This window comes from Beta vulgaris, chromosome 8 (genome assembly GCF_026745355.1).
Source record: "Beta vulgaris subsp. vulgaris cultivar EL10 chromosome 8, EL10.2, whole genome shotgun sequence".
Lineage (NCBI taxonomy): Eukaryota > Viridiplantae > Streptophyta > Magnoliopsida > Caryophyllales > Amaranthaceae > Beta > Beta vulgaris.
Genome location: NC_079209.1, coordinates 66,561 through 88,873, shown reverse-complemented (window position 1 = coordinate 88,873; position 22,313 = coordinate 66,561). Strand labels below are relative to the sequence as shown.

At 34.8% G+C, this 22,313-nt stretch overlaps 2 protein-coding genes across 6 annotated transcripts; both read right to left on the bottom strand.

Annotated features, from left to right (window-relative positions):
- Positions 1-1,544: 1,544 nt before the first annotated feature.
- On the bottom strand, positions 1,545-10,986 carry LOC104909088 (hypothetical protein). The gene is made up of 16 exons (XM_010698283.4): positions 10,603-10,986; positions 8,631-8,728; positions 8,411-8,527; positions 8,089-8,124; positions 7,807-7,905; positions 7,414-7,497; positions 7,210-7,328; positions 6,571-6,672; positions 6,042-6,158; positions 5,891-5,956; positions 4,589-4,655; positions 4,205-4,258; positions 2,498-2,587; positions 2,213-2,239; positions 2,094-2,123; positions 1,545-1,904 (listed from the first exon to the last, which is right to left on the bottom strand). The coding sequence occupies exons 2-16, from the start codon at positions 8,694-8,696 to the stop codon at positions 1,749-1,751; spliced, it is 1,230 nt and encodes a 409-aa protein (XP_010696585.1). The 5' UTR covers positions 8,697-8,728; positions 10,603-10,986; the 3' UTR covers positions 1,545-1,748.
- A 1,798-nt stretch (positions 10,987-12,784) lies between these two features.
- Positions 12,785-21,622, bottom strand: LOC104909087 (uncharacterized). Of its 5 annotated transcripts, none has more exons than XM_019247198.3 (5): positions 20,739-21,622; positions 17,290-17,339; positions 16,509-16,586; positions 14,566-15,190; positions 12,785-13,571 (listed from the first exon to the last, which is right to left on the bottom strand). In XM_019247198.3, the coding sequence occupies exons 1-5, from the start codon at positions 20,895-20,897 to the stop codon at positions 13,044-13,046; spliced, it is 1,440 nt and encodes a 479-aa protein (XP_019102743.1). In that variant the 5' UTR covers positions 20,898-21,622; the 3' UTR covers positions 12,785-13,043. The 5 variants fall into 5 exon arrangements, with proteins under 5 accessions (XP_019102743.1, XP_010696582.1, XP_010696581.1 ...); XM_010698280.4 differs by having other exon boundaries at positions 12,785-13,574; positions 17,250-17,339; positions 20,739-21,610; XM_010698279.4 differs by having other exon boundaries at positions 12,785-13,574; positions 20,739-21,596.
- Between the last annotated feature and the right edge of the window lie 691 nt (positions 21,623-22,313).

Below are 22,313 nucleotides of genomic sequence, written 5' to 3'. Positions count from 1 at the left end.
GCATGGTATAGGTTTTGATCCCGTGACCTCAAGTTCATGTACTAAAGTTTTAACCACTAGACCAAGTTGTAATTAGTGATATCATATCAAAGTACAATATTAATAAGTGAAATTTTTCTTACCCGGGGCATAGCTCGGGTCTAATAACTAGTTTTATTGCTAAAATTGTGGTTAATTTGGGCTACTCTTACCGTCCTCTATAATTATTGCCGATGTCATAGTAAATTATCGTATTTACCTCTCTTGAATCAACAATTCATGAAATTTTTATACTATCATAATAATATACTTTAAAGATTACAGTGTCTGCAATTATAATTATAAGATTTGTTGCCTTCGATGACACATGGAATGTTGTAGTTCGTTAGATCGTATAAAGAATTCATAGCAAATGAAATTATGAATATTAACTTATTAAGGCAGTCGCACGATTAATTTAAGTAGTCCTTATATCTTTTAAAAAAAATTCTTGTATGAAACATTGTTATGCTTTTTGTAAACAAAGTAGCATAAAATTCGACCAAATCTTATTACAGGAGGTCAACAAACTCTAACTTAGCTCAAGCTCTAGTTTTAAGTTCATGTAAGCTTAGATGAGCTACCGCAAACTTAACTCAAATGTTCAGAGATCCAATGCCTCCATGGTGCTTCCTCTCACCTTCTTTTGCACATTTTATATTTGTAAATTTTACTCATTTGGCAAAATATGTGACAAAATATACAAATAATGTGTTTGAAAGCACATAATTCTAAGTGCTTCCAAAAGCACCTAAGAATTTGTAGATCCAAGTTCTAGTGTAGCTACAGTATCAAGTACATCATGGATGAGGTTCTTGGCTCATGTACTCCGTTTATGTACCATGGAGTACATAAATTCCACACGTATTTGTAATTGAACTTCTTTCATTTATGTACTCCGTTTGTCCTCAAATAAGCTTCCTATTATGTTTTAGCAACAAGATTAAAAAGTAGTTGAAGGTGAAGAAAAGGACATTGGTTCCCCATGCTTTGGTTTATAGAGCTAGAGATATGACCTATGTGTTTATTCTTGTTTGCCCGAAAAAATACACATTGGATCAATTTCAGTTTCACGTTGAAAAATTGCATATTAGTAACCGAAAAACTTCAGTTACAGGTACCAACATATACGTAAAACCAAGATATTGCGTTTACTTTTGTTTGCCTGTTGCCAAAAAATACTATTGCAGGTGGGAGGTGTTATACTTATATAAGCAGCAGCAACCAGCAGGTGCAACAAATTCAACAAGCGACACCAGAAAATAAGCAAGGATTAGAGTCGGATACAGATTTGACATGTCAGTAAAATGTTGTTATAATTGTTAGTTGCGACAGGTGGATTATAAGACATTCACTAATTCGTAAGGAAACTTCAAGGATGGCACTGGACAGAGCTGAAGCACAACACAGCCCAGCATGAGAAAAAGCATGGACCAGGATTGATACTATGTTTGTGGAGCCATGATCATACATTGGACGACAAAACACTTGAGGGGAAGACGCGCAAAATGAAGGAGAGCTTACCATTTACAATATGAAACTGAAATAATGAATAAATCGATGTGGTCCTGTAACTACACAGCAATAACATGAATTATGTAAGGTATAACTCAACTCGGTGATATGACCACATGAACCTCTGAGTACCAAGGTGACCCCTTCTGGAAACGTCTATACGATTACGTTGAAACTCTTTTGTTATTCATATATATATGATATGAACATTCCTCTTACCACCTTCTTTTCCCTCGAATTTTTCTAGTTCTAGCGAAGATGTTAAACCAACTATTTCTCGAATATGGATCTATCCAACTAGTATCCTCCTTCACAGCTTTCTCCCACCTTTCTTTGAATACTTCAAGCTCCCATGTTGATTGCCTGCGAATCTGCTCCATTTACACCATATATGAGAAAACTTTGATGTCCCAACATTCAAAACATTATCTTCTATTTGATACTTCTACATTAGTACCCCGTTACCAACCCACCCAACACCCCCCCCCCCCAAATAAAAAAAAAAACATTTACTTGAATAAGAGAACCCCAAAACAAAAAACTAGAAGTGATGCCCTTACCCACGCACGATGGTCAACGCCTGAACGTTTCTGCATCATAAGAAACAATAGTAGAATGGTGATTATACTATCACAAGTAAATCCAAAAGCAGGGATTGGACAACTGGAAAGTGAATTACCTTTAAAGAGCCATCTTTATTTAGGACCTGCATGAAAATCAAGTGTTAATACTTAATAGCATAAAACATAAGGGCCATAAAATCAGGAAAGACCAGTTAAACTCAAACAGAAGCGCTCCTATAAGAAGCATGGGATAAATTTGAGATTCAAATGGTCTGACCTGAGTAAAATGGCGATGCATGTACAACAAAGCATTCTATTAAAATTTCAATGCATAGCAAATACAAGTCATTGTCACAGTCCAGCTTACTGTATCAGAGAACATCATATAAATTTAAGCTCACCTTTTTAGCCGATGCACCACCTAGAGTTTGTATGCCTTGATGAACAACATATTCGCTATCGATGATGCCTACCCTTTTTGTCCTATCACCCTGCCAATTGTGAACGATTTAATATGATATTGGAAATAGAACAAAAGGCAAAGCAGATAATGCAGAGAGAACTCTCTTTGGATGGAAGCATGCACAATAAGATATGAATGAGATGAGAACTTAAGATATGAGGAAATAACATGTAAACTTAAATATCATTACTTCTTAGACTGGCATCTTGGATAGTTAAATCACATCAACCACCACCTAGAATGGATTCTGATAACACAATTTGGGCCGGGGGGTGGTGGGGTGAATCTTTAACCTCTTAATTCTAATAGAATTAATCATAAAATTCTCCCAAATTTCTTTATATACTCCAGAAAGGTATAATATAATGTTGAAAGTTCCCACATGGAGAGAGGAGACCCACACCAAGTAATCTGGATGAGGATGAAACCTAATCTTTCAGTTTACAGGATTGGTCAGGTTTTTACGAAAAACTCCAGTCCACTAATCTTCTTTCTGGTTATTTATTGAAACAGTTACCTGCTTCAAGACTCTTCAGCACATCAACAGAAGAACAGAGATGATAGCAATAATGAGGACAAAATGGTGTATCAACTCCAGTCCACTAATCTTCTTTCTGGTTATTTATTGAAACAGTTACCTGCTTCAAGGCTCTTCAGCACATCAACAGAAAAGAACGGAGATGATAACAATAATGAGGACAAAATGGTGTATGCTGCATCAAGGTATTAGTTAACAACTTGAACAGGCTTCTGATTACACTCGCGGACCTTGTAAAATCTTTTGGGAATTCAGGGAAGATAATAAATAAGATGTACTAACTACTAAGTTCTCCTTCTTTTGTAGTATATGCAAGGGGGTTTTCTTGTTGGCAGGTAGTCATAAAGTATCAATCTGACCTCCAATAAATTCAAAAAAAGATTCCACATAGACACCCCAACTTCCTTAGGTATAACATAGCATACTAATAATATTATTCTGGCATGCCATGGTAATTTGGTAATAGACAACACTTGACTGTAAGAAAGGACATAATGTTTAATAAAAAGGGACAAATCAGCTCAAAAGAATTCTGATATGAAGGATCTACGAGATGAGAAGTAATAAATAATCTCATTTTGAACCCGAGACAGAAACCAGCAAAAGAGAGGTATACTATCGTCATAGTATCATGACTAGAAAACTTTGACCCTACATATATCCATAATCTAATCGAATTTTATTGATTGATCTGTGGAACCTAACACCAAAAGCACAATTAATTCTGATCTTCTGATGATAACGTCATTCTCGCTCTTCCTCTTGTTTCTGTTTTCTTTTTAGTAACCCCAACCTGAGTAGGTATCAGACACCCAATAGGCCAACCACCAATACAACTTGCTCTGTCTACAGTTCTTAGTTCTTACAGATAAATGTGTCTCCATTCTAGAAGTTTTAATTTTATTACCCCATCAACAGTACACACATGCAATCATAAATTGCTGGATCATGAAAGCAATGATGCGCAGAGTGCAACAAGACAAAGTAAATGTTGTACAATTTACACTGAAAACGAAAATTTTAATCTTAAACTCATTCCCTGTCATCCATTTGCAACCATAAAGAATAACATAAGATCCACCGAAGAAAGAGTCTTCATTATCTTACCTGTGCGCAATAACCGAGCTTCATATCCAATCCCCAGCCATGAACAAGATCATTCTGTAACAAGGCAGGCAGCAGTTGGTTACAATATGCAAAAGAAGACTATGAACTTTTAAAGAGGCTATAAACATAAATATAAGAAATTAAGCTAAAAAATCAAAATGCCAGAACTCCAAGTCAACCTTATCAAGTACAATATAACAAAATAAACAATATTACATTCATGTCTATGGGTAGAAGACATCCCGAAGTTATGATGGAAGCCATGAGCTAACAACTCGCAATAAAGCTTTAATTTCACCAGACTACTGATGTAATATCAATGGCAGCATGCAGCGGAAAGTAGACAGCTCTTATACCCTTCAACTTGCAAAAACAGTTACATACCTGTATAAGATGCCAAGCACAACGCCAAGCTGACCTCGAAAATACAGGAGCCATGCCTTCCACCCACCTACAAAAGAAATATACAAGGAGAGGTAGGAACTCTATACCACAAATAACAAATAACAATGAACATCAAGCAACCCCACAACAGGCTACCATTGTTACTCGGACACCTATATTTACCTCAAAAACGGGGTGTCGTGTCCGACATGACACTTTACTTGGACACTTCATTTTAAACTAAAAACTTGACTTTTTTCTACAAAATAACCGAGTCGGACACTTGGACACCCGTATCCGAGTAGACACTCAATCCGTGTCTTACATAGCAGGCCACTACTTCTCAAACTTCATCCCTTGAAGACTGATATTTATAGAAAAGGACAGTTGATGCTAAGAAACCACAATCACCGTCTGTACCCATTTCATTACACCACATACATAAAGATAGGTTGTTGGGATGCCTTGAACCTGGCATTTCAAACGACCGATTCTGTTTTGGTATTGTATTTAGGGCCAGTTCAGTTACGTATTTTCGGAGTAAAATAAACTCCCACGGAAGGAACAATTTCTCTGTTCAAAAACACTATACTCTCCTCAAAAACCTAATAAAAAGTAGAAGACTGCATGTGGATTAGCATACACAGTGGCATCTGCAGCAACATTTAGTGAACCGACCCAAAAGAGAAGGAAAGCATGCCCACTCTGGGTGGCTGAGAATGATTTAACTTTCTTAAATATGACCTGCTTAACATTTTCAAAATTTTGCTCTTGATTGCCTCAAAGGAATTTTCATATAAAATCTGAGCATTACACAAAAATGAATTTGTATGCTCCTTTTTACTCCTTGCATTAATCAAGTCGTTGTTGTCTGTTATCTTATAAGTTATAACAGCTGATAAATCTCCATTAGCTCACAAAGATGGTTAAGTCCCTATTAAAGACACTACTCTTCATTCCAACAAATTAAAAAGTAAAAGCATTCATCAAAACATGATTAAAACTAGTGATACTACAAGGCTAGGCCAGCAAGATATTTTACACATGCGTGGCTTCAGGGGCCATCAGGACAGTTCAGGGAAACCTCAAACATCCTACAGATCAGGCATTTCCTAGAATGAATCTACACGTGATTTTTGAAGATTCTTTGCCATCAATTTCCAATTCAGATAACAATGAGAAACAAACTGATCCATTGCACAAGAAAGCAAGAAACAGAAACAGAAGAGACAACTGGAAAAAAATAGCAAGAACCAACGATTGAGCTGGTGAACATCACATTTGCATATACTTAGTGCTTACCCAGTGCATGGTGGTCCCATGCTAGAACTTGTACACTTTGTAAAACCCCGGGAATCATAGATTCTCCTGCATAGAAAATGGCACACAACAATGATCTGATTTATTCTGATAAAGCAGCGAAATGCAGACAAAGACCAGCCTAGTTAGTTACCTATGGTACATCTTTGTTTTTTTACGAATCGTAATACGATGATGTATTTCAGTCGAATTGGAATCCAGAGCTGGTTGAGATATGTCAAATCTCTCAGCTTTCACAATTTTCAAGTACCTTTGGCAAAGAAACGAAAAGATCATGCATCTTGTTACATAGCAGAGGGAGAACAGTCCTGTCAGTAGCAAAATGCATTCCTCTCCCCAGGTCTAGCTTCTAAATCATGGATCAAAAGAACAGATAGGTTTTATAAGCTGTGATTTCTGCCTTCTGGAAGTAATTACAAGAAATATAGAAGGGGAACAAAATAATTCACATAGTCAACTCATTATTATCATCTTCCAAAAAGCAACTGTCACATTTACATATCCCTCTTCTAAACAAAACCATCCACTGGCACAAAAGATTTCATCATCTAGTATTTAAATCCAAAGCTCGAACAAACCAATAAATTTAGACAGCTTTGATCATAATGTTTGCAGGGAGCAGTGCAAACTAAGATTGTGGTGTCACAAATACACTGATATACCTTCCTGGATGAAAGTGCCGCACCCCTAGATCTTCATCCCAGAGAAATATGTAGTCATAGATAGAAACAATATCTGGATGTAGAAAGCGTTTTGCAAACCACCTAAACAACCAATTAACAGAGAACGGTATAAGGGTCAATCCTCCAACAAACTGAGAGAGCAACGTTGGAAGAAAATATAGCTGAAAAGTAAAGCTAATTTGTAGCACATGATGTCCACATCTTGATATCATTTTTCACGAAAACTGTAAGATTATCAACTGTAAGAAGTAATTGACTGGCTGACTGCCTTTTGTCAATATTCTAGGCACAGAACAATAACAATGCAATTCTCAGAATCTCATATTTACTTCTTGAATCTCTGCTATCACCACTGGCCCTCTAAATTCATGAAATGGATAAGACTAGCTTCAACCCCCCCCCCCCATTCAATTAAACCACAAAACTATGAAGTGTAATTCCGGTCAAAATATATATGTTGCACATATAATCATTGCATATAGGTTACCAAGTTCAATGTATAATAGCAACCCAGATCTCAATCATGCAACCCTTAGCAGGAAATGATAGATCCACAGTAAAGATCATCTGACAGGAAAATATGTGGAAAACCGAAGACAGAAGTATTTGTGGTGTTACCATTTTGTTTGATTATGTGCAACTATATGAATGGCCTTGTTACTCCAATCTAAATCCCACCAGCTGTTCATGTTGCCATCATAATGAAACAGCATAATTGTAAAATTTTCTGCAAGAAACTGTAGTGAAAAAATGTAAGATTGGCCAAAGGCAAAACTAGATACTATGTAAATTAGAAATATCCAGTTGTATATGACTATACACCTTCTGAGCTATAGAATCAACATTATGCTTCTGTTTAATACCAGCAGCAATTGCAAGTAAGTTATGGTTGGTGGAGTCATCAACCTATCATAACAAAAATGAATTGTTAAGAAAAACATATTTGATAAAATACTTTTCGCATTCCAAAGATAGAGACTGCACTTCCAAATTGTTGCAAGGGACGGCAAAGAATATGTAATAATGTAACCTAGCAACTCAGCCTCCAAGAAAAAGGGGGGCAAAGAGAACAAAAGGACAAAGGAAACAGACAGAGCACATCAGCTGGTAACATTTAACTGTTAGTTCTAAACGAAATGAAATAGTGTAATGAGCACAAAAGTTATTTAACTATGGACTGTCTTATTGGAAGGTGCAAAAGAGATTGACGCTGACCTTATCCCTTGTACGAGACCACAAGGGTTTCAACTCCAAATCCGATCGTGCTTGAATGATGCCTTGAGGTAATCTATTCAATTCCAGTGTCCTTGAATTCTGGATATAAGAAAAATATAAGCAAAAGCTCGAACTTCTAATGAGTGATAGAAATGTAAAATTCTTCGAAACTACAACAACCCAGAGATACAAGAAACCAGATGGAGATTAGACAGCATGATGAGAATAATAGTAAATAACACGAAGGCGATCCTGCAAGTCGTGTGAATTTGGCAACGTCACCTCTATGCTATCAAAAGGATGCCTTTTAGCGTCTATCTGAAAAAGCACCAGCATGGAAGAAGATAATAGTTAGCATTCACTTATCCAAGTCCATAGTTTCTAACATATGCTGACAACAACAACAAAAAAATTAATGTTAAGTAAACTTCTTTGAAATCTAATAGCTGATACTATCCATATGCTTCAAGAAAGACAGGGTTTCAACATGCATCCGTCACTGATAAGTTTCTCATGATTGCAAGCACAAGCTAGTATCAAACAGGTTCTTCAAGAGATGAGAGCAAATTATAATAAGCAAATCAAGGATTTTGTATCAATGCACCTCTGTCTGTTGATACTGGTAGTTTGTAGTTCTGTACACAATGAACATCATCGCTATACATACAAATCCCATGAAAGCTAGTTGTCTCATCCTGAATCCATGTGCTCCATGTGGTCCCTGAAAAAAGATGAATGTGTCAGAATCTTAAAATTTAGATTTTGAAGTTCCCTCTTTGCAGTCACTCAAAAACTGCAACAGGAACCTATGGTGCAAACTTTACCGCATCAGACAGGAGAGTCTTCTTTCTAGGCAACCATCTCCATGCTTTAAATGTCTTCATAGACATTCAAGTTTAGCCTACCTCTTTCTCATAACAAACTGCAGCAAGGAATGAATAGAGAAGTTATTGTCATAACTCATAACTTATGCAAGATTCACAAAATGCACCTGAATCTACCACTTTTTACTAAATGGGAGTGAGGAAAAGGGTTAGCAACAAACTTATGACATGGCACTCTTTTCAACCTGGGAATTGATAGCCCAGATTCTCCATATACGCATCAACTGTTGAAACTTGAAAACATAACTTTTTCATTCATTGACGAAAACACTTGCAGAAAACATTTTTTACTTACTTCCCCATATATCCACCCCGATCCCCATCACCTCCCAACAAAAATAAACCAACAAAAAAGAAGCAAGAGACAGAGAAGCAAGGAACTCAAATTATATGACATACTTCCTGCATTCCTTTTTAGATGCTACAAAGAGAAAGTGCAAAGATTTTAAGAAAGGTAGAGGCAAAGAGAAGGGGAACACGAAAGATAGGTAAAATCCCCTTTTGAACATAAAAAACATGTACAAAATGGTGTGTAGCAATACATATTCATTCCAGGGAAGTGTAGCAAACAAAAAGAAAAACAGAGGAACTACATCATTAATCAGCAATAAACTTCACAAGAAGAAACGATCAATGGGGGGTTTAATTTTCTTTAATCACATCTAATACATTTTTACACTACATAATAGCATCATAGCTCCTTATCAAGTAGATAATACTCAGCTAACAAGTTGTTGGCATTGGCACATGCAATATTCGAAATATCATAAGATGAGTGACACTAAAAACACAAATATGCTTTCATAACTTGAATAACCAAATTAATGCTTCTCTGCCTAATGTTTTTGACAGAATTCAGGAATTTCATGAAAAAAGAAAAAGAAAAAAGAGCATAATACTACAATCTGCACTAGTTTAATGGAAAAATTCAAAGTACTAGCTATTAATTACTTCACTAAACCACTGCCTCCATTTACAAGATTAAAACAAGAAGTACAAAATGATTGAAGAAGAAAAAAAATTTAAGTACCTGAAAAATTAGTAAACAAAATTCACATTACATTTCACCAACATCACACAACACTTGTGAGTTGTGACTAAGTGTAGTGATTCTAATAATAAATTGTTGGTCAAAAAAAGAAGGGTGAATCTTAATGAAGCAACATATATTTCTACTAAATCAGCAAAAATCTTAAACCCTCAGGAAACTCCAAATCCAAAAACAGCAAACACCCACCACACTAATCAACACATGCACACATTGCACTTTAGTAGTAATCCATCTACATCACAAAACTATACACTATTACTGCTAAATTGTTGCTCTTTTTAGAAGAAAAAACTTAATTCAATTAAAATCCTACAAAACCCAGAATAACAAATTTTAATGAAAATCAAAACCCACCAAATACAATTTACCTCCAAACCACAGATAGAATAAAAAACGAAAATTATTTCTTTAATTTATCACCCACAATCCAAGCTTTTTTACGAACACAAAATATATACATATATATGTATATTTTCAGTTGCGTGAATTATGAAACATGCTCTTGAGAATTTGACCCACTCCCATATTTGTGGTAGGTTAATCAATTCTTTTTTCACTTTGTGATTTTTGACAAAAGATAAACTCTTTGTATATTATTAATATTAATTATCGGCTAGAAATTCTATCTAATTAAAAAAATCCATAACACCAATATGAATAAATACAATTAAATAAATAAATAAAAGCAAAGAGTGAGGCGAAAATTTATCGAATCAAACTTAACAGAAACAAAAATCATAGATCTTTTAGATTCCGGCATTGCATGTAACAGAATTAAGCGAGAAAATATCAGAAATTGGGATCAAATCATAATTTTTTTTAAAAATGTACAAGATAAAAAAAACAAAAAAAAGGAAATACCTGAAGATTCTTAGAAGATAAAAAGTTTAAAACTTTAACCAAATTCCGAATATAAAAAGAAGAAACTTTTGTGGGTTGAGCTAGTTATGAAGTTCTTGGGAACGAGTCGACTCAGTAGAATGTAAATACGATGCACCGAGTTGAAATGAGGAGAGAGAAAGCTTAAAGTTATAGTTATGGAGGAGAGAAAGAGAAGGAGACAAAAAAGTGTCGGAAAATTAGCTTAGCTGGTTTTAAGGAACCAACAAAGAAGACGAGTAACCTTAATTTCAATTCTTTTTGACTGTTGTGTTTTCTCGCTATTTTCTGATTTCTTTCTCTCTCTCTCTCTCTCTCTAATAAGCTTTTTATGTTGTTTTCTTTCTCTCTCTAAAAAATGCTTAGTTGTACTATAATTATGATTATAATTTAGGTGGAGTTTAGGAATAGTTTAATTAATTAATAATTAAAAGTTCCCATGTGTGTTGTTGTTGGTGAATGGCTGAATGGTGATGTTGTTGGCGAAATTATATATTTCTAAGTTTCGATCTTTACGAGAGGCTATAGTGTCCCCTTTCCTCTTTTGTGTTTTTTTATTATTTACAATTTCACTAATTATGTTTGTGGTTCATATATCAAAGCTTTCAAATTCTTATCTTTTATTTTGCAACAACCTTTCAAATAACATTATAGATATGAAAATGTAAATGGTTATTTGCTTATCATAATTTAAATTTGGGGTGAAAATAGGATTAAAGTTGACAAACATTATTTAATCAACCACTTGTCAAATTTGTAAACTCGTTTTATTGTTTTTATTCTTCAACCTTGCTTGGTTTGCTTCATACGAAGTCATAGATTATCAGTTTATAATGTTTTATGAAGTCCTCGTATCCTAAATCTTACGCAGTCAAATCCCAATTTTTATGAATAATAACATAAGCTATTAAAATAATACTAATATAAGATACAGCTTTTAAAAAAATACTAATATAAGATACAGTACAACAGAAGAAAATCGAAACTTTTGATCTAAAATACCTATATAATTAATTAATGATGCTAAAAAGATTATACTAATGTGCGTAAAAGTTTCATCACATTAAACAATTGAGATCAATGATGGCAATTTAAGCAAATATATAATTGACATATGAAGTCCACTTTAGCTTTTTCAACCCTTTCACTTACAAATTCTGATGATCACATAAATTTAATATGCTATAATATTCTTTAATATGTCCATCTTGTGGTTGATAATATATATACAGGTATAAAAAAAAAATCAAAATTGTCGTCCAACCATTTTAAAGTTGCTAAATTTGCAATATTAAATACTTCAACTTGTCCAAACTTTAAATCTAGAAACTAATTTTGGTTAAGTATACCTTACATTCTTTTACTAAAAACCTTTCTGTATCGTATTTGGTAAATTCCTAAATTAAAATTGTAATAATTACGGTTAAATTTTTAGTTTTTCGATTTTCAAAGTTATATAATCATTTATTATACTTCTTTCATTTTGAAATAAGTGACACTTCTCTTTTCATGTAAGAGCTTTTCAAATGAAATGTTTCACTTATTTCAAAATGAAAGAAGTATTTGATAATCTGAACAGTCTTCAAGTTGTCATTTTAGCAACGAATACATTTGATATCAATAATTGATGTCACGAGTCACGAGATTAAGACTTGTAAGGACTCTTATTTTTAGATGTATGAGGATAAGTGTAGAGAACCTTGCCTTCATCGAATGACAAAAAGCGTTACATGTAAGGGAGACTCACTTGACAATCAAGTAGTATATCCGATAAAGTCCAAGTATCATTTGTTGTAAAACCTATATAATTATTTTGTCCATTTGGCCAATAAATCGAGTTTTAAGAGTTCTTTGCCTCATCAGATAATCCAAGATACACCTTTGTGCTATAATTACATAGAATTTGAGGGAAAAAATTGACTCTCTTGATTACTCAACTGAATAAACTTAAAAGCGAAATTAAGATAATTCTCTTTTCTAATACTTTAACTGTTCCTAATTTCTGGCAAAATAGTTTCATGATCTTTGCTAAGACCACCTAGTTTTAGAGAAATTGTATTAGATACTATGTCCTATGGCCTTGTAATGGATGAAAAATGTGTCTCATTAAATACAGTATCCATTGCTTGACTACAAATTCTTAGGAGCACGTAGAACTATAAGCTGTCAAATTTGGTACACGTTTATGCTAATTGATAATCCACAATACATTATCAAATAATGGTGGTAGCACGTCGCAGGTAAGAATTTGTTTTAGCCATTACTCTCATGATGAGGCTGTACAACTTTAATTCCTTAAACTACAAAAGGAGAGACCTCTAGTCTAGATACAAAAAGGAGAGTTAGGGCGCAGAGGAGAAGGGAGATGGGAGTTTGGAAGAGTGGGGGAGAAAAACTATATCCCTACTAATTTTACAGCTCTTCTACTTAACTCTAGCTTTCTTTCTCACCTTCATAGGAGTTTCAGCTTGTATACCAGCATTACCCCGTTTTACTCGTGCAACTTTCCCGCGTTTCCCTTGAGCTTTCTTTGTTAAAGCAAATGATTCTGCCGAGGATGGTGAGCACACAACGTTTGGAGGATGACTATACACTTTATGTGCATCAGTCACACAACCGGGAGCATTTACTGTCTTCTTGTGAAACTTACAGTTGAAGGGCCGAGCACTTCTGGGTTTTGCCGGTGGTTTCTGCATTGGAGCTTTTGGGGTTTCTTCAGGGGCAACCTTTGTTTTGTAATGTTGGTGTAAGACCTTAGTAACAAGATCTCTAAATACTAATGCACATTTGTATTCTCTTGTACACTTGGAGTAGAAAACAAGTGCATTATTGGCAAGAAGCAGCAAGTCTCGTAGTAGTTCCAGTGTTGATGAGATGCATTTGTTAGCAATTCTTAATCTTATTGTGTCAAGGTCCATGTGCTGCCTTATTATCCTCTTATATCTAGCTCTCTTCTGCAATGAAGAATCAGATTATTAATGGCACAATCCAGTGACCTGGCTCAAGAGTTGCTAGTACTATTTAAAAGAAAATTGGAAAAGGAATATTCCTAACATCTTATAGTTTCAACTCGAAACTCTCCAATTATCCTTCCTAGTTCCTAGACCTGGCAAAACCAAACTGATACCAAACAAGATCATCCTATTTTGATCTGAACTGAGGATGACCACAAAGAAAAATTAAGTGACTAAAGTGACTAATTTATCTTGATAAACAAATTCATAATACACCCGCATATGACCTGGCCTAATCAAAACCGATTAGAATGACTCATCAGCTGAATACGAATTAAACCTACTTGAAGCACATGATTTGGTTGATATGCGGAAATCAATGGCAGAAGCGACAGGCTCACAGAGAACGAGACTGCCAACTTCGTTATTCTGTAGAAAGGAGTGATAACAAAGACAAGAAAATTGGACCAAGGATGAACAGAATCTCACATGTTTAATCCAGAGAAATTTGAGTTCTACTGTTACAATACAGAAGTGGATAATTCGTTTTTACTTCAATTCCCATTGCACTACCCACAAAAAAGATTGGAAGTACACTCATCCCCACTACCCTCTCCCAATCCCTAACATAATATTTCATGCTTAGTTCCACTAATTGATCACCAAGTACCTGGGACAAGCGAGAGCTAAAGCTTACAAAGATTCCAGCCAGCTCGGTGCGTTCTCTTCACATTATTTCTGCTGAACTTACGTAAACTTATTGGAACTAACATGACTTCATTAAACTTATTGGAACTTCTCTGAACTTATTTAAATTTATTGGAGGTTTTATCTAAACTTGTCTAAATTTATTTTTCCTTGAACTTTCTTTGAAGTTGAGAAAAATGCACCTTCAAAGAGAGAAGATGATAGAGAATTTCACCAGAAGAGGCACAAAATGGGGACCGGGGGATGTGAGAGAGAGACATAAAAGATGTTCTATTGCTCATACCTGGCTATCGAGTCGACGCCTGAAAACAGATGCATGTTCGTTCTCCATAATAGAATCAAAGATTTTAATGAAATCATCTGTTTGCTGTTTACTTGTAGAGGGATTCTGATCATTTGCGTCAGGAGATGTTTCAGGCTGGACATAGCCACTGATCACTTTTTCCTCAACTTGTGAGGTGGTTGTCATCACACTATCTGGTGAACACATCAGATTATTCTCTCCAACACTTCCTTCTTTACCTTCCTTGTTCAAATCCTTTCTTTTCCTCTTCCCCCTTCTCCTCCTGATATTCACGCCATGTTCTGAGCGCATGGTCTCAGCTAACTTTTCTATACTTGGAAACTTCTCTAGCCTTATAGAAGGTCCCAAATCCAAAGGCTTTCTTTCACACTCTTCCACTGATGCTTCAGTAGCAGCAGCTTGGCATTGTTGTAACCAAGTTGTCTGGGTTTCCTGAGTGAAGCTACCAGCAGATAATCCATCCCGAGATGCCTCTTTTTCTGCAGATTCATTTCCTCCTAATTTACATAGTGCTTGAGCAGATTCAGCTGCACTGCAACCATAATCAGGATAACTGCACACTGCTTTCTCAGATTTCAGGGTTTCAAGTTTTGTTTCCAAAGAACTGCATAAAAATTTATGTCATAAATGAGTGTTACAAACTTTGTTGTCTTATGCTTTTAAAAAAAATATTCCAAGTAGATAGTACTCAATTTGATAAAAGCATGCCTTTCCATTCCAAGTACCCATACATAATCAAAATCCATATCAAAAATTCACAAAAATCATCTTTGCATCGCGACTACATACCACATAGATTCTATACAACAACCATTTAATATGGATCCGCCATAAGCGAGGTTCTGAAGATCCACGTATATGCAGCCTTACCCATCTAGTCAAAGACTGTTTCACAAACCCCTCCCCCCAAAGAACCGAAATTAACGTTGCTATGGAATAATGAAGTACTGAATATAGAAACAGGACCAAAGATAATAGTAATAGGTAGTAGTCAGGGCCCAGGGGCACCACTTTTTGTTGGTAATTTCGTCTTTTCCATAGTTATGATACTTGCAAATGTGAACATTATTTCAGAAAACAGGAGCACTTTCTAAATGACTAAAATACATAGAAAACTAAAGGGACTAAAAGAACAAGGTATGTCTGACCGACACTGAGTATTACAGTTGCTATTCAGTAATAGTACTATAGTAGTATTCAAAAGAGTTGATAATAACAAGAGCCACCATAATAAGTTAACAGCAATAACGATGAAGTTATAGATGGGGAAGGACAAGGAGAAAACAAGAATTAGTAGTACACAAGTACTGGATAGAAGACAAAATTGTGTGCATAGAGATACACTAATCACTTTAGATAGAAAAAGGAATGCGTCGAGGGGAGATACAACTCTGCTGACAACCTAATTAAAAGAACTTTCTACATGGGTCAGCCACATGGATTCTAGAACCTGACGACGTCATATTGTGGGTTATGCTGCAGTACGCTCTACTTGTACCAAGTACTCTTGTATCATCAGTTTTACCTCATTTCTTGTTTCTTAATTTTCTACCTTATCTAATTAATCACTTACGTAATCTTTACACATCTACTGATTGGAGCAATTGCATGTTGTCTCTTCTCTTACCTTCACTTCTTTTTCCTATTACACAGAAGGTACAATCCCTGCCCCCCTCTTTTAGAACCCAAAAAACCTTGGCAACACAGTGTATCCAGCAAATTCAGATTCAAAATCGCAATGACTCAATGACAGGATAACTAAATTCCCATGGGATATCCACAAAAGAATGTAAAAACACAACATGACTGTTGTACTTGTCCCCCCCCCCCCTTCCCAACTTCACTACAATCAGATACATAATAAAGGTGGAAAATACTTTCCGATTGACATAAGGATTAGAACAAGGATTACTATTGCTTACCCAATTGATTCCTCTGATTTCTCCAATTCTATACGTAATTCATTTACACGCTTTTTCCGCAACTCTTCAAACCAAGCACTAAGTTAAAATGCAAACAGCAAGTCAATTACTGAAAAATCAGCAATTTTAAAGGTGAACGCAGATATTATTCCAAAGTATAATAGTTTTAAAACAAGGCAAAAACATGTTACCTAATATTACAATCACAATGAAGCATACATAGAGACACTATTAATTACTATTATGATGAATAATATGCTTTTGTAATGAGAAAAATCACTTCAAAGCTTTTCATCTTTTCCTATAACTTGCATTAGATCTTTGCTCAGCGTAGAAAGTTGGGCTTCTCCAACAGATCAGTCTCCCTCACGGAGGAACCCATATTTTTAATTCAAAATTTTATAGGTGGAGGGAGGGACAGATGAAGAATAAAACTAGTATACTGCTACTGGCAGAAAGCATGCCAACATAATGTCACTTTCAGGATCCATAAGCCCTCCACCGATAGAGACCTTTTTATCACAATTCACAGTTCAAGATTACTCATTCTGAGTACTAGCCATCAAACATAAAAACAATCTCAACTCTGATCAACGCTCTAGAAAGCTGATGCAAATTTCATTGAGATGAGTTCAACAGGACTCAAACAAGATAAAAATCTTTAAAAGGGAATGTCACGTCAAACAGATGACGCTGACTTGTAGTTTGTCAAGCATGCATAACATAATCAACTAGTCTAACCTGAACCAAATAAAGCAGTGGCAGTAAGCATTATACTTACGAGCAGTCAGAATAACCCTCTTGCAACATTTCATACTTGGCTTTGCACACCTGCAGTTGTTTCAACATGTTATTAGGTATATTGATTACTTTTTCGTGCTACACAAAAGGCAAGCAACATACAGAGGCATCAATGCATTAAAAAACAGGTTAGAACTTAGAACCGTGGTCCAAACCCACCATGAGCAATCATGTATGATAAATAATCTCAGCAACTACAAAAAAATAAAATCTGAGATGAAACTGTAGAACCAGCGAAATATGTGGTCTAGACGCAGATAGCTCACAAGGCCAAGCTTCCTATAAACATGGTGCACCAAGGCATTTCTCAATTGTATAATCTAAAAAAATGTACCAACAAGATCATTGTGAAATTACCTCAAAATCAAAATTATTCAAAAAAAAAGAGCTGTTCTTCTTGAATCTTATCTACCTAAATTTCATTTCTAAGTCCTATCACAAGCATATAGACAGCAAAAACTAGCCTACCAAGGTTCTGGACATGCGGAGCTGAAAATATTCGCAAGCGTTGCCCTTTACTAATTGAAAGTAACATAGAAAATAAAAGTGAGACCCAGGCTCAGCAAATGAGACATTAACACCAGCAATTTAATATAAACCCAGAATCCACATCAAAGCAACACCACAACAGAAGTTACCATTCAAATGACTGACGCCCAGCTCATGGGGACAGTTAAAAAGTTGCTACCGATTTCTGCGTATATACTAATCATAACCTTGAACATAGAGGCGAAATCAATAATTACACAGAAATAAATTTTTAACTATTGCTGTTCAAGATGGATACTTGGACATATCAATTCCCTAAGTAGATAACCAACACTGTTGTAAGGGCATCCAGATAGCAAGGAAATGGCCACAAGAAATCATCCCTGATATCATAGCGGGATAAATGACAGTGCAAACAACTTTTACTAGGTTTGATTTATAAGTCAGAAATCACACGGGAAGGAGTTCAACCAACTTCTGTAAGTTAACTCCAGCATGCTGTCAATCTAATTCCATATACGTCAATGATTACCTTTCATATAATGCTAAAGTCCTTCAATAGGGCCTTTAAGGTCATTAAAGGTTCTTAACATCCAACAATGACCAAGCCTTACTAGAAAGACCAATTTGCATTTACTACTATCCCTCAAGGAGCTAAAAACTCCAACAAGATATTATATTGGTCATAAGTTACCTAGCACAAGCCAACAAAAAATATTACCCCCGAGTGAAGGACAAAATATAGAACGGGATATAATAGTGCCAAACCCCAAAAAAAATAGAATGAGGATGCAAATTAACATCAACTCATTAAGTTGGCAACTTATCTATGTCCATGATTTCACCTTTGCCATTTGACATGCTTTCTTTGATTCAGGAATAAAAGAATTATTTCTCCCCATTTACAAATACCCGAAATGAGACTTTCACCAAAATAGAGATGGTGGATATCCGCCACTGAGGTAGTACAAGTCTGCCTATGGATTCAAGGATTTTCTACTCCATTATGAGCTATGACCTACAGACCTAACAAATTTCGGATCTATAGTCACATTTAAAAGTTCGAGATGGTTGAGCAAAAGGACATCTCCGTTTGACAAAGCTTAAAAGACAAACTTACTCAAACTAGCACAACAATACATGTAAATTGTAATGACATTAAGGGATCAAAATATCACCCAATCTCAGCTGAGTAAAACAACCTTCCCTCTCTCTTCCTTTATTCATTTAATTGCTTTTACTCAAAATTAGGATCAAAGGCCTCCATACATATGATACGGTAGTGCGATAAAAACATGCCAGCTAATGCACCCAGAAGGCCAGAACCTAGGTTCAAGCTTTTAAGCAATAATTATTCTAGAACAATAAGCAATAACAAAACACGGTATCTTACAAAGCCTACATATCCTAACGACAATGGTATTAATTTAATAACATCAAATAGCACGTGATTTTGCAAATAATCTGTATTAATTCCATTTTGGCAAAATACATTTGTTGTTCATCCATAACATATACTCCTACGGCTTGTTTGGTAATTGGTAATATATGGTTATAATGGTATTGAACTTATAGGTAATTCTGAAGAAAGTCACATGTCAATCTAATTTCATATACGTCAATGATTAAATTTCATATCTTGTTCCTAGTTTCCTCATTGTGGTAGGTTACCTATTTAGCCTACTATACTCCTATACCTTTCCATATTTTATCATGGTATCAAGACTCACGTGCAGGTTAGATCTTGGGATCATCTAGGGATATCAACTTTGATCATGTTATCAAGTGCAAGTTAAACATATACTTTATATCTCTATCATCTCCAATAACCTGAACCGAAACTTTTTAGAAACCCGGCAAAGAACTATCTGAAACTGAAACTTGGGCCTCTTTGTTATTGATTTATGTTTCTAGTTTTTAGTTTTTAGTTTTTTGTTGTTAGTTTTCATGATTGACATGTTTAATATAGAGGGTGTTTGGTTGAGGGAGTTTTGGGGGTAAAAAGAGAGGTATGAGATGAATAGAGAGGTTTGACTAGTCCAAACATCTAATAGAAGTATTTGGTTGAGAGAGAATTGAAAGAGAGGTTTAAGCCCAAAAGCTAATTTTGAAAAAGCTACAAATATGAGTTTTTTTAAGAGAGGTTTGTAAATTTAGTTCTATAATGACTAACGTATCCTAAAGTCGGTCAAATTTACTACATTTTACCAAAAAAAACTCCAATAAATTATTCCAAGATCCTTATTGGTCATTTCACCTAATTAAGTACCAATTGGCTAACAACTATCTACCAAACACTTTCACACAAACAGCTAGTCAAACTAGCTAATACAATCATCTAAGAGCTAACAACTAACCTCTAATTACCAAACATGAACATAATATAACTAATTTTAAGTTCATTATATCCCTCAACTCATATGACTTTTACATTCATAAGAAAAAAAAAAGTACAAAAGGAAAACTTGAAAACTGACAATGATACCGAACGGACTAGTACGCTTCGACCCAATTAGTACGTCTAGGTTATACGGTTACAAAAAGAAATTATTGCAACCAATTTACCTACAAAAAAGTTAATGATTTTTCTTAAAATCGATAAAAATTACCGAGTAAATCTAGCAACGCATTAGTGGGGCAAATCCAGAATTACAGAAGAATAAAATAATTATAACAAGGATAACAAAACAGCACCAAATACAGTTATGTTACTAATCATAGGATAAATCCTCATATATTAAACATCAATGAACATATCTTAAACAACCAAGGTATTCATATAACAATATCAAACATTAACCATTTAATGACAAAAGTATCTAACCTACTACCCCGCTAACCTGGCCAGGTTGACCTACGAGAGGTTTTAATCTAGTAGGACCCTTTATCTTACCTACCTAAAAAAAATTAAAATCTGGGGATATAGAGAGATTGATATACCTGAGGGGTGAAATGGTACGGGTAAAGGGTCCGGGTTTGGAGCTCCAAAGCAACAGCATCCCAATTGTGAGAACCATGTCTAAGAACAGACCCACATAAGATAAGCTCTTCCCATGTACCCCACCTTACTATATCATCTCCTCCTTCTTCCTCCACCATTACCCTACGCAACCCCGGCGCACTTTAGCATCTACCACTACCTCCTTCCTCTAAAATTCTAAATACCCGGATCAAAAAATCAAAACTTTAACCAGATTTCAGAGACCCAGAAACCAAAAAGGGCTTTTTTCTTTTGACGGGAATCAAGGGCTTAAACAAAGTAAAAGATTCAATTTTTTTTCTTTTCCTTTTTTTTTTTAATAAAGGATGAAGAAAACGCGGTTTTCAGGCTAAAATGAAAGCGGTTTTCCGGTTTACTGGTATTGAAAATACCGGTCACCTTTCCATTTCAATGGAAATATTTTTTTTTTTTTTTTGGTTGCCTATTTTTGGGTTTTTTTAAGATGTTGTTTTTATGTGTTAGTCGGTTAGATGGCTAATAATAAAAAAGAAAATGGGGAAAGAATTCTGTGAGCGTAAGACAAGGGGTTGACAGATTCTATTACAATAATACTACTTTTTCAAATTTGATTTTGAAAATTTAAAGAAAGAAAAAAAGGGGCGTAGGCCGTAGAGGGAGAATGTCAGAGAATGTGGATGATGGAGAGACATAAATGGAGGAAGTGGATTAATTATATCATTCTAGTGACTATACTTGAATCCTTCATTTTTTATTTTTTTTTAAAGAAGGAAAAACATACTCCCTTGTTCTATAATGTGAATAGTTGAATACATGATCCAAGTAAATTTTGGACATAAATTAACTTTTTTTATGAGAGTTGAAATCATTCTATTTTTTTCAGCTATTTATATAATATTTCAAAATATCTCTTTAATTAGAAATAAAATTATGAACCATTACGACTTTACAATTATCCATTTCATTTTATCCATTTTATAATCAATAGTTATGATACTTTATGTCGCCATCTTTTTCAGTAGAGATTTTATGTCCAATTTTACAAATTCTTGTTGACCAAATTTTTTTGCAACATAGGGTCCGTTCTCTACAGCTGAACTGAACTGAATTGAATCGAACTGAATTGAAATGAATAGTGATATGTGAGAGTAAAAGTATTGTCAAGAGTTGAGCTGAACTGAACTGAACTGATTTGAACTAAACTGAACTGAACTGAACTTAATTGAACTGAACTGAAAATAAGCTGGGAAAAACAGGTCATAAGTAATCTTCTTTTATTATTCTTGAAGTATAATGCATTGACTTTCTATTTGAAATGATCACTATTAAATGTAAGAACCTAATTGGAGCTCGAACATAATTAATTTAAACTTGAAATTTTGAATATTTCTATCATGGTGGAACCTCCAATTTTAAATTTCCAGGATGATGAATATTACCCTGGATATTAATTTTGAACTTAACATATCTAATGACTTTGATTTTTTGAATTTTCAGTTTTGGTTATATAATGATCGTGGATTTTAGATACTGATTCTAATATATGAGATGATGTA

Excerpts from the sequence above, each read along its gene's own strand:
- LOC104909088 (XM_010698283.4), bottom strand. The coding sequence starts at position 8,696 with ATGTCTATGAAGACATTTAAAGCATGGAGATGGTTGCCTAGAAAGAAG. Across the intron at positions 8,125-8,410 it reads ACCAGTATCAACAGACAGAG|ATAGACGCTAAAAGGCATCC; the intron begins GTGCATTGATAC and ends GTGCTTTTTCAG. Across the intron at positions 4,656-5,890 it reads ATGGGACCACCATGCACTGG|GTGGGTGGAAGGCATGGCTC; the intron begins GTAAGCACTAAG and ends TTTCTTTTGTAG.
- LOC104909087 (XM_010698279.4), bottom strand. The coding sequence starts at position 20,897 with ATGGTGGAGGAAGAAGGAGGAGATGATATAGTAAGGTGGGGTACATGG. Across the intron at positions 16,587-17,289 it reads GAGGGTTATTCTGACTGCTC|TGCTTGGTTTGAAGAGTTGC; the intron begins GTAAGTATAATG and ends ATTTTAACTTAG. Across the intron at positions 15,191-16,508 it reads AAATCAGAGGAATCAATTGG|TTCTTTGGAAACAAAACTTG; the intron begins GTAAGCAATAGT and ends ATTTTTATGCAG.